The sequence below is a fragment of the Arabidopsis lyrata genome, assembly GCF_000004255.2.
Source record: "Arabidopsis lyrata subsp. lyrata unplaced genomic scaffold ARALYscaffold_6, whole genome shotgun sequence".
NCBI classification, from domain to species: Eukaryota; Viridiplantae; Streptophyta; class Magnoliopsida; order Brassicales; family Brassicaceae; genus Arabidopsis; species Arabidopsis lyrata.
In genome coordinates, this window is record NW_003302550.1 from 7,846,628 (window position 1) to 7,861,918 (window position 15,291).

The 15,291-nt window shown below is 37.2% G+C and overlaps 6 protein-coding genes across 8 annotated transcripts; 4 read left to right on the forward strand and 2 right to left on the reverse strand.

Moving 5' to 3' along the window:
- The first annotated feature begins 786 nt into the window (after window positions 1-786).
- Window positions 787-2,747, forward strand: LOC9307909 (FBD-associated F-box protein At5g18780). Its single transcript, XM_002871794.2, has 4 exons — window positions 787-914; window positions 1,131-2,070; window positions 2,149-2,292; window positions 2,397-2,747. The coding sequence occupies exons 2-4, from the start codon at window positions 1,171-1,173 to the stop codon at window positions 2,679-2,681; spliced, it is 1,329 nt and encodes a 442-aa protein (XP_002871840.1). The 5' UTR covers window positions 787-914; window positions 1,131-1,170; the 3' UTR covers window positions 2,682-2,747.
- On the reverse strand, window positions 2,718-3,493 carry LOC9307910 (50S ribosomal protein L33). The gene is made up of 2 exons (XM_002873869.2): window positions 3,407-3,493; window positions 2,718-3,090 (listed from the first exon to the last, which is right to left on the reverse strand). The coding sequence occupies exon 2, from the start codon at window positions 3,075-3,077 to the stop codon at window positions 2,901-2,903; it is 177 nt and encodes a 58-aa protein (XP_002873915.1). The 5' UTR covers window positions 3,078-3,090; window positions 3,407-3,493; the 3' UTR covers window positions 2,718-2,900.
- A 77-nt stretch (window positions 3,494-3,570) lies between these two features.
- LOC9309983 (NADH dehydrogenase [ubiquinone] 1 alpha subcomplex subunit 8-B) lies at window positions 3,571-5,226 on the forward strand. Its single transcript, XM_021021010.1, has 3 exons — window positions 3,571-3,668; window positions 3,820-4,027; window positions 4,910-5,226. Exons 2-3 carry the CDS (start codon window positions 3,840-3,842, stop codon window positions 5,040-5,042), a joined length of 321 nt encoding a protein of 106 aa, XP_020876669.1. The 5' UTR covers window positions 3,571-3,668; window positions 3,820-3,839; the 3' UTR covers window positions 5,043-5,226.
- A 98-nt stretch (window positions 5,227-5,324) lies between these two features.
- On the reverse strand, window positions 5,325-7,960 carry LOC9307911 (serine/arginine-rich SC35-like splicing factor SCL28). The gene is made up of 7 exons (XM_021021009.1): window positions 7,596-7,960; window positions 7,400-7,477; window positions 7,111-7,275; window positions 6,944-7,002; window positions 6,772-6,811; window positions 5,659-5,871; window positions 5,325-5,543 (listed from the first exon to the last, which is right to left on the reverse strand). Exons 1-7 carry the CDS (start codon window positions 7,772-7,774, stop codon window positions 5,537-5,539), a joined length of 741 nt encoding a protein of 246 aa, XP_020876668.1. The 5' UTR covers window positions 7,775-7,960; the 3' UTR covers window positions 5,325-5,536.
- A 1,272-nt stretch (window positions 7,961-9,232) lies between these two features.
- On the forward strand, window positions 9,233-10,699 carry LOC110227054 (uncharacterized protein At4g02000-like). Its single transcript, XM_021020127.1, has 2 exons — window positions 9,233-9,299; window positions 9,639-10,699. The coding sequence occupies exons 1-2, from the start codon at window positions 9,233-9,235 to the stop codon at window positions 10,247-10,249; spliced, it is 678 nt and encodes a 225-aa protein (XP_020875786.1). The 3' UTR covers window positions 10,250-10,699.
- Window positions 10,700-10,746: 47 nt separating this feature from the next.
- Window positions 10,747-13,757, forward strand: LOC9307912 (chaperonin 60 subunit alpha 2, chloroplastic). 3 transcript variants are annotated; one of them, XM_021023247.1, is made up of 9 exons: window positions 10,752-10,913; window positions 11,001-11,151; window positions 11,227-11,348; window positions 11,467-11,674; window positions 11,767-11,912; window positions 12,038-12,344; window positions 12,426-12,676; window positions 12,839-13,042; window positions 13,136-13,757. In XM_021023247.1, the coding sequence occupies exons 1-9, from the start codon at window positions 10,866-10,868 to the stop codon at window positions 13,424-13,426; spliced, it is 1,728 nt and encodes a 575-aa protein (XP_020878906.1). In that variant the 5' UTR covers window positions 10,752-10,865; the 3' UTR covers window positions 13,427-13,757. The 3 variants fall into 3 exon arrangements, with proteins under 3 accessions (XP_020878908.1, XP_020878906.1, XP_020878907.1); XM_021023249.1 differs by lacking the exon at window positions 13,136-13,757 and having other exon boundaries at window positions 10,747-10,913; window positions 12,426-12,757; window positions 12,839-12,927; XM_021023248.1 differs by lacking the exon at window positions 10,752-10,913 and having other exon boundaries at window positions 11,227-11,362.
- The last annotated feature ends 1,534 nt before the right edge of the window (window positions 13,758-15,291 follow it).

Sequence of the window (15,291 nt, forward strand, 5' to 3'; positions counted from 1 at the left end):
TGCCATTCGTTCTTCAGAGCTGCCCGAATCTGAAATACCTTACCTTGGTGATGATTTTACTTAAACTGTGCAATTTTTTTTTTTTTACTTTAATTACAAGAAAGGTTTCTTAAAAAAAAAATCTAGTTTGGATTAATGTTTGTCAATATGTGATTGCAGGAATTGGTTAAAGATCATCTAGTGGAAAAGGAAACTAGACTCTCGAGAGTGTTACCTCGTTGTTTGGTATTTTCCCTTGAATCCGTTGAAATGGAAAGCCCGATCACGGAGAAAGCAACGGAACTGAAACTGGTCAGATACTTTTTGGAGAACTCAGCAACACTCAAGAAGCTTGTTCTACGTCTGAATCATGAGTCTACTGGAGAGAAAACACGAGCCTGGTGTCTTGAAACAACTCTTTGAAGCTCCAAGGCGCTCTAGTTTGTGTCAATTATCATTCTTTGACTTGATGCTGTAGTTTACAGGTTTTGAGCTTGAGTTTTTTTTTTTTTTTTTTAATAAAATCGTACGTTTTATGATCACCTCTTTTGGTTTGAGTTCCAAACCCCAAACATAAATGAATCCTAACATTTAAAAAGTTATTTTATGGTTGATTGTTAATTTTTCTTTAATATATCAATTTTTATACAGGATATGATATACTAGATATATTGATTTATAGTTTTATCCTTTTCAAATAACTCACTAAATTTTTTTTAAAAAAAATCATGTGTATAATTCAAAGTCTAATACTCATTTTGTTTCCTCTCTTTCTTTTGTCTATTAAATTACTGTTTTTTACGCAACCCCACCACTACCAGATCTTTTAAGGCACACACGACTAACAAGAAGTTGACGTAGTTAAACGTAGTCAACCGCAGACGACTAAAAGCATAAGAGGAGAGTTTCATTTCCGCCGGAATATTTCATCTCCGGTGAGTTAAATTTCATCTCATGAAATATTTCATGCTTGAGTTAAATTTCACCATGTTTGCGCTTCCACTTCATCTTTTGTTGGTCAATTTTTAGTTTAAACGATCGGGATCACAAGGATCTCTCAAGCATGCTTATATCAGAGGCCAAATTTTGAGAAATTAAGGTTTGTAAACTGTGAAATTCGTTTAATCTGGTCATTTTTGAATGAATTTCAGGTGTCTTTGTAGTTGTCAAGAAAATCTTGAAACAAAAGCTATGCAAGGAGGACGATTTGGTACAAGTGGGGAAGACAGGTTAAGCATATTACCTGAACCATTGTTATGTCATATACTTAGCTTTCTTAGGACTAAAGATTCTGTTAGGACAAGTGTTTTGTCCTCTAGATGGAGAGATCTCTGGCTTTGGGTTCCTAGATTAGACTTGGACAAATCCGACTTCTCAGATGACAATCCCTCTGCCAGTTTCGTCGATAAGTTTCTGAATTTTCGAGGTGAATCTTACTTGCGTGGATTCAAGTTAAACACTGACCACGATGTCTATGACACTTCTACACTCGAGGCCTGTCTGATGGGACTTGTTAAGTGTAAGATTCAGCATTTTGAAATCGAGAATTCTTTTGGCTTTTGTATCCTCATGATGCCTTTGATCCTTTCAATGTGTCACACATTGGTAACCTTGAAACTCAGTTTCGTAATTCTGAGTAAATTCGAGTCTCTTTCCTTACCCTGTCTCGAGATAATGCACTTCGAAAAGGTTATATTTCCGGGTGACAAGGCTGCAGAGGCACTAATCTCATGCTCTCCGGTTCTTAGAGACTTGAAAATAAGCCAGAGTAGAGATGATGCTGTCGAAGTTTTAAGCGTCTGCTCTGCCTCACTAAAGAGCTTCACTTTGAAACTATCGGATCGTGATTATGTTGACAATGGTGGATTTACAGTTGTGATCGATACTCCGAGACTTGAGTATCTGAATCTCAAAGATTACCAATGCAAAGGCTTCAAGATGGTCAGTATGAGTGAAGATGTCAAGGTTGATGTTGATGTCGTATTTGAAGTGATAGGTGGTACGGTATTGTCGAAAAGAAATATTATTTGTGATTTTCTATCCTGTGTTTCAAATGTCAGATATATGACCATCTCAAGGAGGAGTCTTGAGGTATATATACACACACAAACTGATCTCTAAACTTTTCCCTCAGAATTTTTACTCAATCTACTCTACTCTATCTGGCAGTTCATCTATCGTCACCTGGAATTGAAGCCACGATTCAAATTTCATGACTTGGCTCGTTTGCGTGCTACTATGTTCTCAAACTCCTCTCCGGAAATGTTGCCAGTCATTCTTGAGACATGCCCAAATCTGAAACACCTCACCTTGGTGATGATTTGCTTAAACTTTTTACAAGTTCTTAGATAGATAGTTAGCTTCCTATATGTTATTCACTCACCTTGGTTTCTATGTTGTCGATTTGGGATTTGCAGGAACTGGTTCATGATTCTCTAGTAACAGAAGGGACAAGTGGACTTTTGACTGCCCCGCCTCGTTGTTTGATTTCATCCCTTGAATCTGTCGATATCGAAAGCCCGATAACGGATAAAGCAACGGAACTGAAACTGGTTAGCTACTTTTTGGAGAACTCGACAACACTGAAGAAGCTTGTTCTACGTTTGAATCAGTCTTGTCGAGATAAACACGAGCCGGGTCTCTTGAAACAACTCTTAGAATCTCCAAGGTGCTCTAGTTTGTGTCAACTAGTCATTATCTGACAGCACGTTGTCGATGCAACACATAGTTATTCTTGGTTTATGATAAAGTCTTTTGCTTTTTATGAATGTATTTCACTATTTCTCCTCAAGAATGCCCAAACTGAAACTTACAAAGTCTAAACCTCAACATTAACTTAAGAAGTTATTTGATTGAAAAGTAACTAGTTGGGGAGATTTGATCAGGGTTCTTGGAATGTAATGACACACAAAAGAATTCCGTCACTTCATCTTCTGCTCGGTAAAGAGGACATGACGGTTGACTCGAGGATCGTACTTACGGAACTCGAGCTTCTCAAGAAGGCCCTTGGTACTCTTCCTCTTGACATAGAAGAATCCAGTTCCAGCAGCTGAAACAAGACGGATGAACATGAACGTCTTCTTCCTCTTGTCCCCCATTTTCTCACTTTGACTACACCATAGAGAAGATCATTAACAATCCAAATCTCAATTCAACATTTGCATCACGCGACCTTAAAACTTAAACAACAGACCAAAGTACAATCACGGACTTTTGTTTTTCAATAGCATTGAAAGATTCGATTGAATTAACAAAAAGATGCAAAGAAAAAGATCACTCGAAGAAATTCGGCAAGAAACATAGAACAAAGCTTGCGCTTATCACAAAATGGTATCATTAAAATTCACCAAATGCAACTTCAACAAGAAAAAATCACTCACAGATGTTTAAGTACAGATCTAAAAGTAACAGAAACTGGGAAACTTACCGATGGTAAAAGGCGACGACACGGCGGCGATAGGACGGCGGAGATGAAACGGGAATGAGAAGAAGGAATAACACAGTCACTAAATTATTTTCATTCGGCCCATTAAATTGAAACGGTGCACTTTTTAAGACTCTGATTAGGCCCAATGTGGCCCATGTTCATTCTGCTGCTACTCACTTGGTTTTGTTCTCTCTCTCTCTCTCTATTTCCCGTCCGACTCACTGGAGAAGAAGAAGAAGATCCAAATCGATCCGTTGAAAAGGTATCGTCAATGTTCATTCTCTGCTCCTTTACTCGTTATCTTCCTGTTAGCTTCTGGTGTGGATTCTTGTGTTTGGATTTTAGCTTTTAGCTAAGGAATTGTAGATTGGATTGGATTAATTTTAAATTTCTCCATTCGGATTCTGGTTTAGGGCTTTCCAATTTCTGAGCGATGTCGAGTGCGGTGGACGCTACGGGTAATCCGATCCCTACGTCGGCGGTGTTGACGGCATCGGCGAAGCATATAGGTATGAGGTGTATGCCGGAGAATGTTGCGTTCCTCAAATGCAAGAAGAATGATCCAAACCCAGAGAAATGCCTCGACAAAGGTCGTGACGTCACTCGCTGCGTGCTTGGCTTGTACGTAATCTTTAACTCATTTTCTGGTTCTCTTTTACTAGTTTAGTAGTTCAGGCTTTCTTTGGTTGATTGTGTTAAGGAAGCCTTTGTGTTGATTTTGAATATGGTAGTGAGTATCACATGATTGATTTAGGGTTCCAATCTTAGTGTGTAAGCTTGGATTCAGAAATGGGAGCCGAACGGGTCGAGATTTCGGTGTTGATTTAAGGACTTCACGCAATTAGGAACTTCAGGGATTACTTAGTTCTTTTTCTGAAATACTGTACTTTCACTAACTGAGCAAAAGTATCTGAATACAGTTTCGTGGATTCTCTTTCCAACAAGCTTGAACTATTCTTAGCCATAGGGTCACCTAGATCAGCCATCAAATCTTTCATAGAGCTCAGGTCGTTTTGAACATGATTAATCAACGAGTCAAAGTTTGTATATGGTTTAGAGTTCAGAAAGAGCTATACGTGGCTTGCTTGCATTTTCAGCATTTGTGAAATCCTTGATTCCGCAACTCATGCCATGTAATTTTCCCCATCATGTTTTCTTGTACTGGTACACACCAAGAAATAATTCTACTCTCATAGTTGGCCAAGTAGAGATAGATTTATACCACTAAAAGCCATTAAGCGGCCATTTACTTTCCCTCCGGCTGCTCTTCTAAGACTTAGCATTGATGTTTATAAGTTGATTACTCGTATACAATATGATGTAGTGCTCTGATAGTATAATATCAAAATAAGAAAGACTTTGAACTCTTTGAGCATAGTGACCAGCAATCTGCATCACTCAGACCGTAGATTAATGATGTTAGGTCCTCCACGTTCAGACATCATATGATTACCTCCGGTAAAGCATTAGTTTTTTTTTTACTTTTTCTGTTGTATTTTGCAGGCTGAAGGATCTTCACCAGAAGTGCCAAAAGGAGATGGATGATTATGTTGGGTGTATGTATTACTACACGAACGAGTTTGATCTGTGTAGGAAAGAGCAAGAAGCCTTCGAGAAAGTGTGCCCCTTGAAATGAAAATCACAAGTTGTTGTCATGTTTTGATTTGTATCTCCCTAATAAAGCAAAATGTTCATTTTTGAATGAGCGTTACTCTCTTGTTTGTTTGTTATCCCATTTTTTCCTCTCAAATGCTTTCATAGCGAGTTCTCAAAGAATGACTCAATTTAAGTTGTCCCAAGGAATAATGGTTTTATCTGCTTATGTTCTACCATGCTTGAAAGTTGACACTAGTAATAGAGAACCCTATAATGCCGTGATATTATTAAGGTTACGCTTGTGGATTGGAAAAGCATAAACTTTGATTAAATCATCTTTCCGAGAATAAATTTATAAATTTAAGGTACATTACAAAAGAAGAAAGGGGAATTTAAGTTGGGTAAACTAAGAACGAAACAAACAAACAAAACACAGAGCAAAAAAGGCAGTGAAACACATTCATAGTAAAACTTCAGATCTTATGTCCACTGAGAAAGTTGCCTTCTTCAAAGCCAAAAGAACATCTTAGAACTTCAACGACTGCAAAGAACCACGTTAATAGAGATAGAGACACAGACAATATAGATGAAATCAACTCAATCAAGTCCTCAAACTCAGGAAAGCGTTTTGATTAAATAACAATGCAGCTCTTTACCTCAAGGATCGAGAGCGTGATCTTGACAGACTTCGAGACTTAATTGGAGTAAGCACACTCTCCTCTCCAGGACTTCTACAGTTTCTCCTTGGGCTTCGAGACACATTGCTAGACTTGTATTCCCTCTCATTTCGGGGCAAAGGGGAACGGGAAATAGATCTCGACCTTCGAGGAGAGTACAAATCATCCTCTCGTACTTTTTTGTGTCTGTGCCTGTGAAAATGTGAAAAAAAAAGGAAAAAAACACTTTACATGCTGAGACAATTAACTTTTTTCCCTAAACATACACAGATAGAAATGCAAACATATTACGAAAGTTATTCAGATGGTTTATGATTCTTCTCACACTCTTCCACTTCACTTACTGATTAAAACAAATTGTTACATTACCTAACATGTACATTCTCCACATTTCTGGAAGATAACATCGAAATAACTAGTGGTATTCCAACCTGTTCTAGGATCTACAATGCCATCACTGAAAGACTTGAAAGATCTCTTTTCTCCAACTTTTGCCATAAAAGTTTTATGGAGCAAAAGCGCTCCAAAATCTCTCATTTCTCCGACTTTATGGAAAAAAAAAACCTATCTTTACTCTTGTAAAATTTCTCTACTGTCCACAACATTGAATGGCTCCATTTCTCCAAATATCATTCTTTATTTGGCCACTGTAAGTCTATATATTTATTATTTGACTAGATGATAATATGGCATATGTAAAACAAAACACAAGTCAAGCTCATTTCAGTAAGGATAGTACCTACGAATTCTCTTGCTAAACTTATAGATAACCATTTGACCAGGTGATATTCGAGCTCTAGCTAACTAAAGCTAGTGAAGATGATTTCTTGGTGAAATAACTCTCCAGGTTTAGGTTTTAGGAGGAACTAACACCCAAAATAAACATTTTTCTACAAGACTTATAAACTTAGAAGTCTCCAATATGTGCCTTCTTCTTGTAGCATCCACACAAGTGGTAGACAATCTAAGTGGCTAGGAATGACCGAATGATTGCCATTTGGATTCACATTAACGAGTTCCACGAAAAAAACATTTTATCAAATAGAAAGTGAGCATAAACAATAACATATGACTAATAGATGAGAATCAAACCTTGAGTCTCGCCTTGGAGGAGAACGTGAACGTGAATGAGCTGATTAACAAGAAAGGAAGGACTCACCGACTCAGTTAGTAAACATCACAGGGTACATAGGTATTGTTCTAACCATAAACTGTAGTTGTCCTTAGACATATCAAAAAGTTAAAAGCAGACAAAGCTACTTACAACGATATCTGCGCCTTGGTGATCTGTGTGAAGTCCTCTTGTAATCCCCATGTCGACCACTATATTAAACCAAATAGAAGTAGGAAGTAACTGAAGAAATTACATACAAGTCAATCACATTTAAAATGAAAAATTGATATAGATACAAGAAAAAACGGAATTTCCACCTTGTATGGTTAGTAGTACGCATTTCTTGTGGAGTTTTGCGGTTCTCCTCAGCGAAAACAATGGTTATCTCACGTCCACCAATAACTTTGTGATTCATTCGTTTCATCGCCTCAGCTGCATCTTCAGCATTACAGTACTTAACAAATCCAAACCCTCTCGGCTCTCTGTACCACAAAAACATCATCAAATCGAAATTATAGGTACCTGCTCAAACAACACCAACTAGCTCTATCGATCTAGGAAATGTATATAAGCATCTGATTATAAAAGACAAAGCTTGAGACATACCCAGTATAATAATTTCTTGGCAGGTATATGTCCTTGAGTGGACCAAACCGTTCAAACGAATCCCTAAGATCGTTTGGCCTGAAAACAAAAAAAAAAAAAAAAAAAAAAAGAACAGACATGGCAGAAATTGTACCAATTAATCAACAATTCGTTGAAAATCAACACATGTCGATGAACAATAGAGAAAGAGGAAGACCTAGCATCGAGAGGGAGATTACGGATGAGCAAACCAGAAGGACCAGAGGATTCGTGGTCGCGAGAAGATGGGCGTTCACGGTGGCGATAATCGTCGTAGCTTTTCCGCGCACGCGGTGGTGGTGACCTGTCAAGAGGACGGGGACTATAGCTTCTGCTCCGGCTCCTAGCTCTAGCCATCGAAGATTTCACAGTTTCCTCTGCTTTAGGTCTTCGGAGTAATTGAATCGCGAAACCCTAACCCTATCGGGAAACGAGTTAGAGAGTGAAATTTGGAGGGAGAGAGGAAGGAATCGACGACTGTCTGAAAGTTTCAAAACAACAGTTGTCGGAAGCTGCTATGGTCTGGCTTGTTTATGGGCTTATAGATTTATAAATATTATGGGCTTGCAGATTTTAAATATTATGGGCTTAATCTAATCAAAATTTACAGATTTGAGTATTTAATTGAATATTATTGGATATGTAATGAAATCAACCATTTGATTGAATTCAAAATGCCGCAAAAAATTAAAGTAACTAATCGTTTGTATAATTAACGACTATCAAATTCTAATCGTTTAATTGATTTGTAGCAATTTATATATCTACACTAGATTTTAACCCGCGGTATACCGTGGGACTATATTTTAAACAAAAGTTTGATTTTTTTTTTAAGATTATCTATAGATATAACCTATTGTTTTGTTTGATTAAATATATTTATATATTAATATTATTATATTATCCGCTGTACACCTTGGATCTATTTTTTATAACTAAAATTTTTAAATATTAAATTGCATTTGTTTTGTTAATATTATTTGTTTTATTTAGTGTTTAAGATTATATAATTGTATTTGATTGTTAATTCTAGGATTTCACCCGTCGTATACCGTTCCATATTAATATCGACCAAAACCCGTCCCACCATATAACCCCGTCCCGTGAAATTGAACATCATTTTGTTATATTTCTTTTTGATAACAAATTAGAGAATCTAAAAAAAATCTTTCCAACAAAAGATTTGTTGGTGTTAAAGCCGAATTTCATTAATTATATTTACATTTGGATAGTATTTATTATATATGTATATATGTGTATACTATTAAATCGGTACTAAAACAGAAATGTAGGATACTATTTAGATTTTTTTATATTTATTATATATGTATATACTATTAAATTAGTACTAAAACGAAAATGTAGGAAACTATTTAGATTTTTTTTATAGAAATTTCTTAAACTAATTATAATTCCTTAAAACCATAACCAAAAATATGAGATTATAGGAACGTAGTTTTAAAATCGTTAACAAAAAAAAGGAAACATCAGACTTAAGCAAGATTTTAGGATCGAAAATTGTTTATTAATATCTTTTATTTAATTTTGCAAATCTTAAGAATTAACTTCAGTGACATTCCATTGTAAATAGTAGTGAAAGCTAGGATTTATTTGCTAAATGTACTCCAAAAATGTATATATAAATATGACATATCATTATTTTAATTTATGTTCAGCTCATTCTATATTTTGTTATCATTTGTATGGATTTAAAAAAAAAAAACATGACATGATCGCATTTCTTTCTTTCTTTCTTTTTTCTGAGTGCGGTACGAGTCTTGTCTCCCCACAATTTATTCAGAAACTAAAGAGAAAATGACATTCGGGTATACTTTGGAACGCAATTCCTCGGTTATCGTCCCCTACAATCGTCTCCAAAACAGTTAGGACAGAATACCCGAATGTAATTTTCTTTTTACCATATGAAAGCTGCGGTGGCACTTGGCAACATGCGGCACAAGAGAGAGCTTCTGGGGTTCCTTCTTCGCCGGCTGCCATGAACTCGCCACAACCATCTAGTGAACAATGACCGCCCATATGAGCCTTGTGGTTCTTTAAGCATTTGCCGTATTTTACTATGCATCATCACATTTTCCGCAAATTTAAACATAATATTTTTGATCGTTCAAAAAGAATCGCTATATTTAAATGTGTTATCGTATTAAAAAAAAAAAGATTTTTCTTTATATTTTGCCACGTTTTTACTTTAAAAGTTAAAAAGTTACGGATAGTCTTAGGTTTTTCAGAAGGATAAGGTTTGAATCTGGTGAAAGAGCCTTGGTTAGTTTTCAGTATGAGAGACTACGTAGGATTTGTAGTCACTGTTTTAGGCTAACTCACCACCGGAGCTACTGTCCATACCTTCTTATTCCAAGACACAGTCCTGAAGGTCCTGATCGCTCTGTGAATGGACGCCATGAGGTTATGGATGAGATGAATAGATCAGATTTGAACTCACAATCCCAACTCTCTGATAGCTCTTTGGCCAGTCCAATTTCCCAGCCTCCTCAGATGTCTACTCCACCGGCGGATTATGATGATATGTCAGAGGCTCTCCCCTCTTTCCATGGTTCTAGTGCTGATGATACTGACGTCTTTACAGTCCCTGGACCACGTTCTTGTCATAGAAGGCGACATCTTTCAGAGCACTCTCATAGTAGTCTCCATTCTGATGGATGTGTTCCTTCAATGGGATTTACAAATTTAGAGCCAGGGGAGTCTTCCAAAAGAAAGGGCTCAAGTGTATCACCTCCGGTGTCTGACCAAAGAATGAAGAAGAAGTATCCAGGTATCATAATAACAGAAAGCCAGCTGCCACCCAAGAAACGTTAAGTACTTGGGATAAATGATCACTCCACTCAAGAAAAATTCGGTCACACTTTTTGGCTCTGCAATGGATTGCAGATTTTACGGTTACCTTTAATTACAGTCCTTAGTTTAGTTTGAACGGAAAATGGTTGTAGTATAGAAATGGAAATAAAGGTTGATGGGTGTAGTATAGGTCTGGATAAACGACTGATGTGTGTAGCATACTGTTTGGTAGCTTTGGACATAGGTGCTTGCTTGATGAAGTCACAGTTAAACTGCCAAGGGTTTTTTTGGAAGATACTCATAAGCTGTACGCTTAAGAAGTATGATCCCTCATATTAGTTTCTTTGAAGCAGAAGTTACAAAGGTTTTAACATTCTCTGAAGCTAGCTTTGTAATAATGCTCCTACTAATATGATGTAATACTGTACTGTGGTTTACTTTGTAATTAATAAAATCAACTTTTTGTGAAAAAAAAAAGTTTAAAAGGGCCGGCTTGGAAAATAATAATATTACGGACTCGTCCCTTCTGACTCGTCCGGGTCATGGAATTTCCTAAACTCGGTCACCCAAATTAAAAATCAAAACCCTTCGATAAACCTCCCTCGCATCGTTTCCATAACAACCCGGAGGAGACGAAATGTTCGCCGTTTCACCGTCGTCCTTCTCGCCGACAATCATTTCTCCGGTGAGTTTCAATTCTTCCCCTCACCCCCATTTTATCCCCCTTTAGAGTTTTCTTATTCTGACTGAACAATTTCTCTCGCTCTTGTAGCGCCGCAGTGGACAGATGAACAAACCTCGAAAATTCTCGGTGGTGAGAGCAGGCGCTAAGAGAATACTGTACGGAAAATATAGCAGAGAGGCACTCCAAGCCGGAATCGATAAGTTAGCTGATGCTGTTTCCATCACCTTAGGGCCCAGAGGTGAGTCAATTGATTTCGAATTTGGTTACCGATTCTTGAATTGATTTTGTTTTGATTGTGGAATTCACGATGCAGGGCGTAATGTAGTGCTTGCTGAAAAAGATACAATCAAAGTGATTAACGATGGTGTCACCATTGCTAAATCTATTGAGCTTCCTGACACGATTGAGAACGCTGGAGCAACATTAATCCAAGAGGTTATTCATTCATGGTGGCTAAATATTCCCCTTCTTCTCCTCGTTACTTCATTGTTTGAGCTCTACATGATATGAATTAGTAGTAACCTGAACCCTGCGAGTTTTATTTCTTGTGTAGGTTGCGATTAAAATGAACGACTCAGCGGGTGATGGGACAACGACTGCAATCATTTTGGCTAGAGAAATGATCAAAGCTGGTTCTTTGGCTATTGCTTTTGGAGCTAATGCTGTTGCTGTGAAGAATGGAATGCATAAGACTGTTAAAGAGTTGGTCAGAGTGTTGCAGATGAAAAGTATTCCTGTCAAAGGGAAGAATGATGTTAAAGGTTGCTTTATACTTATTACCATAGCTAAGTTTTGATCCAACTCCTGTCTTAGTTTTGAAATAATTTTCAAAAGGGATTTTTATGTTCTGTAGCCGTGGCTTCAATCTCTGCTGGTAACGATGAATTTGTGGGGAACTTGATTGCTGAAACTGTGGAAAAGATTGGCCCTGATGGCGTCATCTCCATTGAATCATCTTCCACTTCAGAAACGTCTGTTATAGTTGAGGAAGGAATGAAGGTTAGTTTCAAACTTTAGTTGGATGTTTTAAAAGCTTCACAATGGCAGTTTCACATTTACCTTCTTTAAGATTATCAAACCATTGAGTTTTCTGCAGTCTCATGAGGAATATTTCTTTTGTACAGTTTGACAAGGGCTATATGTCGCCTCATTTCATCACAAATCAGGAGAAATCTACTGTGGAATTCAACAAGGCTAAAATCCTTGTGACGGATCAAAAAATCACTTCAGCCAAAGAACTAGTTCCGTTACTGGAGAAAACCTCACAACTGAGTGTTCCGCTCCTTATAATTGCTGAAGATATCTCAGCAGAAGTGCTTGAGATACTGGTGGTGAACAAGAAGCAAGGTTTGATCAATGTCGCTGTTGTGAAATGTCCTGGGATGTTGGATGGGAAAAAGGCTCTGCTACAAGACATTGCACTCATGACAGGTTTTTCTCAATCATTTGTACTTTCCAAGTGGATTTTCACCAACAATTTTCAGTTCTAACATGACAAATCATATAATTCAGGAGCTGATTATCTTTCCGGAGATTTAGGCATGACTCTCATGGGTGCAACTTCAGATCAGCTGGGTGTTTCTCGGAGAGTATTAATTACAGCTAATTCAACAACTATAGTCGCAGACGCTTCAACTAAACCGGAGATTCAGGCAAGAATTGCTCAGATGAAGAAGGATTTAGCTGAGACAGATAATTCATATCTTTCAAAAAAAATCGCAGAGAGAATTGCTAAGCTCACTGGAGGTGTGGCTGTGATAAAGGTCCGATTTTACAATAACCTTTCTTTCTCTGTAATATGCTGCAACAACTTGGGCTTTCATCAGAAATTAATTTCTACCTAAGTAAGACACAAAAAAACTGTTTCAGCCCTCGATTCTTTTGAGTCCTCTTGAAGATATCAGCTTAACCCTGTCTTAATTTAGGTGGGAGGTCACACTGAAACAGAACTTGAGGACAGAAAACTAAGAATAGAGGACGCGAAGAACGCTACATTTGCAGCCATGAGAGAAGGTATAGTTCCAGGTGGTGGTGCCACTTATATCCATCTTTTAGATGAGATACCAAGAATCAAGAAGAATCTAATGGAAGATTCATACGAACAAATAGGAGCAGATATAGTAGCAATGGTAATGATGAAGTGAAACCTGGGTTTTTTTTTTTTAACCATTTCAGGTTTTGCTAAAACACCTTCAAAAGTTAAAATCACTTATTATTTGCAGGCACTCACGGCACCTACAATGGCCATAGCAACCAATGCCGGGGTTGATGGATCAGTTGTGGTGCAGAAAACCAGAGAACTTGAATGGAGAAGTGGTTACAACGCAATGTCTGGAAAGTATGAGGATCTTCTAAACGCTGGAATCGCAGATCCTTGTCGGGTTTCAAGATTCGCCCTCCAAAACGCGGTTTCTGTTGCCGGCATTGTTCTCACGACTCAAGCAGTGCTTGTGGAGAAGATCAAGCAGCCTAAACCTGCCGTTCCTCAAGTTCCTGGCATACCCACCTCATGAACACCACCAAAGGTGACAAGCAGAAAAACCAAACTCTTTCAGCCGATTTTGTCTGAATCGAAACCTTTGCTCAAAAATGGTGGTTGATTTTGTTGTTTTTAGCTAAAACATCAAAATCTGTGATGCAATGATATGTGCAGAGTGTGACAAAAGATTATTGGAATCATTGTTGCTTACTATTGAAGCCAAGCTTGTTGTAAGCCTCAAAATTATCCGACAAAGCAAGAAGATTGCCTTGTAATGCAAGATTCCTATGTTGTAAAACCCTAAAAATTTTTTATTATGATAGACATTATACAGATATCGTTTATATCATTGTCTTTTATTACTATGTCTTTACGTAATCTTTCATCATCCATCCAATAAGCCAACGATTAAGTCAAATAAGCATTTTCAAATTTCAATGGTACTCGAAAGTCTATTCCAATAAGCCATCCATCAGTACTTCGTAATTTGCTCTCCCGTTGGGCGTTGGACTATATATAGAGACTTCTCAATCTCACCTGACCCTTCTGTTCTCCCCGGATTCAACTTTATATTGGTGATTCAATCATTCATGGTGTCATCATTTATTCTTGGGCCCGTACTGGCCCATCTGAAAAGTGGGCTTATCTCCAATATTCTTATTCCCCAATCATTTAATTTAACCATGTCATGCAAAAATGTTATTTCTATAAGAAGACAACAAAATAAAGTAATGTTTTAGTAGTACCGAAGGTTATAATATACATCACATGGCAGATGAGAGACGTGTCTATATTCTGCTGGTAAATGTCTAAATGACTTGGAAGGAGAAGACCACAATTCCACCGTTATTATTGGAGAAAAAAAAAAAAAAAAAGCGAGAGAGAGAGAGAGCACTTTGGGGTCGCTCACCTCCCAAGTAACACTGATCCGACGTCGTTTTCGATAACGATGGATGAACCGTTGATTTCCTCAAACTCACGTAGCTTACACGCGACTATCCTTTCAACCAATCACGTGCTGCCACCGTATAGCTCGTGTCTCTCACGCCCCGACACTCCCTCCCTACAACACAGAGAGAGATATGCCCAGCAAAAGTGCAAGCTGCCTAATTCTGGTTTAATTAGGGTGAAATTGTCATTTAAATCATGAGATTACAATGAATTCTAGATCTGATGATTTAAATCCTCAATTTTATATGGATTTAGTGATTTAAAATTCTCAATTTTCTGTTGACTTTCAATTTAATCACGAATTCTCATTGATTAAGCCAATTGAAACACATTGTTAACTGGCTAAACGGAGCAATCAGACGAAAGGGAAGATAGAAACCATGTTGATGTAGAAGAAAAATTATGTGATGGCTTCGAAGTGCCAGTTATGCAATGACATCGTCTTATTGATCTGTTTAGCCAGTTAGCAATATACTCAATTGGCTTTGTCAATGAGAATTCATGATTAAATTGAAAATCAATATAAAATTAAGGATTTAAATCATCAGATCTAGTGTTCATGATTTAAACCAACGAAAATTGTAAACTGATGATTTAAATGACATTTTTCCCGTTTAATTAGTACTAACTTCTTCTTTTTTTCTGATAAAAGATATTAACTAAAAACTTAATGCATCTACTTCGTATTAAAGATTGATTTATGAAACATATAATGCCATTATGATTGTAAAACTTTTTGGATATTATAACAAGATGTAGTATTAAGTCCAACCATTATGCAGTTATCCCATTCGAAAACGATTGTGTTATGAAACTATTTTGGGTTTGTATTAAGTTGTTCTATGTCAAAATATTTTACATTGTGGTGGTGAAATTTCGGTGTTTTACTTTATGGCGGGTTTGCATTGTTCTTTTCTTCGGTGGTCGTGGAGTTGGCATTCATTGGCC

What these genes read in the sequence shown, in the direction of transcription:
- LOC9307909 (XM_002871794.2), top strand. Translation starts at nt 1,171, where the DNA reads ATGCAAGGAGGACGATTTGGTACAAGTGGGGAAGACAGGTTAAGCATA. An exon ending in TCTCAAGGAGGAGTCTTGAG is followed by an intron (nt 2,071 to 2,148) that starts GTATATATACAC and finishes TCTATCTGGCAG; the next exon opens with TTCATCTATCGTCACCTGGA. An exon ending in ATCTGAAACACCTCACCTTG is followed by an intron (nt 2,293 to 2,396) that starts GTGATGATTTGC and finishes TGGGATTTGCAG; the next exon opens with GAACTGGTTCATGATTCTCT.
- LOC9307910 (XM_002873869.2), bottom strand. Translation starts at nt 3,077, where the DNA reads ATGGGGGACAAGAGGAAGAAGACGTTCATGTTCATCCGTCTTGTTTCA.
- LOC9309983 (XM_021021010.1), top strand. Translation starts at nt 3,840, where the DNA reads ATGTCGAGTGCGGTGGACGCTACGGGTAATCCGATCCCTACGTCGGCG. An exon ending in ACTCGCTGCGTGCTTGGCTT is followed by an intron (nt 4,028 to 4,909) that starts GTACGTAATCTT and finishes TGTATTTTGCAG; the next exon opens with GCTGAAGGATCTTCACCAGA.
- LOC9307911 (XM_021021009.1), bottom strand. Translation starts at nt 7,774, where the DNA reads ATGGCTAGAGCTAGGAGCCGGAGCAGAAGCTATAGTCCCCGTCCTCTT. An exon ending in CCAAGAAATTATTATACTGG is followed by an intron (nt 7,276 to 7,399) that starts GTATGTCTCAAG and finishes TTTGTGGTACAG; the next exon opens with AGAGCCGAGAGGGTTTGGAT. An exon ending in CGTACTACTAACCATACAAG is followed by an intron (nt 7,003 to 7,110) that starts GTGGAAATTCCG and finishes GGTTTAATATAG; the next exon opens with TGGTCGACATGGGGATTACA.
- LOC110227054 (XM_021020127.1), top strand. Translation starts at nt 9,233, where the DNA reads ATGACATTCGGGTATACTTTGGAACGCAATTCCTCGGTTATCGTCCCC. An exon ending in CTACAATCGTCTCCAAAACA is followed by an intron (nt 9,300 to 9,638) that starts GTTAGGACAGAA and finishes AAAGTTAAAAAG; the next exon opens with TTACGGATAGTCTTAGGTTT.
- LOC9307912 (XM_021023247.1), top strand. Translation starts at nt 10,866, where the DNA reads ATGTTCGCCGTTTCACCGTCGTCCTTCTCGCCGACAATCATTTCTCCG. An exon ending in TAGTTGAGGAAGGAATGAAG is followed by an intron (nt 11,913 to 12,037) that starts GTTAGTTTCAAA and finishes TCTTTTGTACAG; the next exon opens with TTTGACAAGGGCTATATGTC. An exon ending in GAGGTGTGGCTGTGATAAAG is followed by an intron (nt 12,677 to 12,838) that starts GTCCGATTTTAC and finishes GTCTTAATTTAG; the next exon opens with GTGGGAGGTCACACTGAAAC.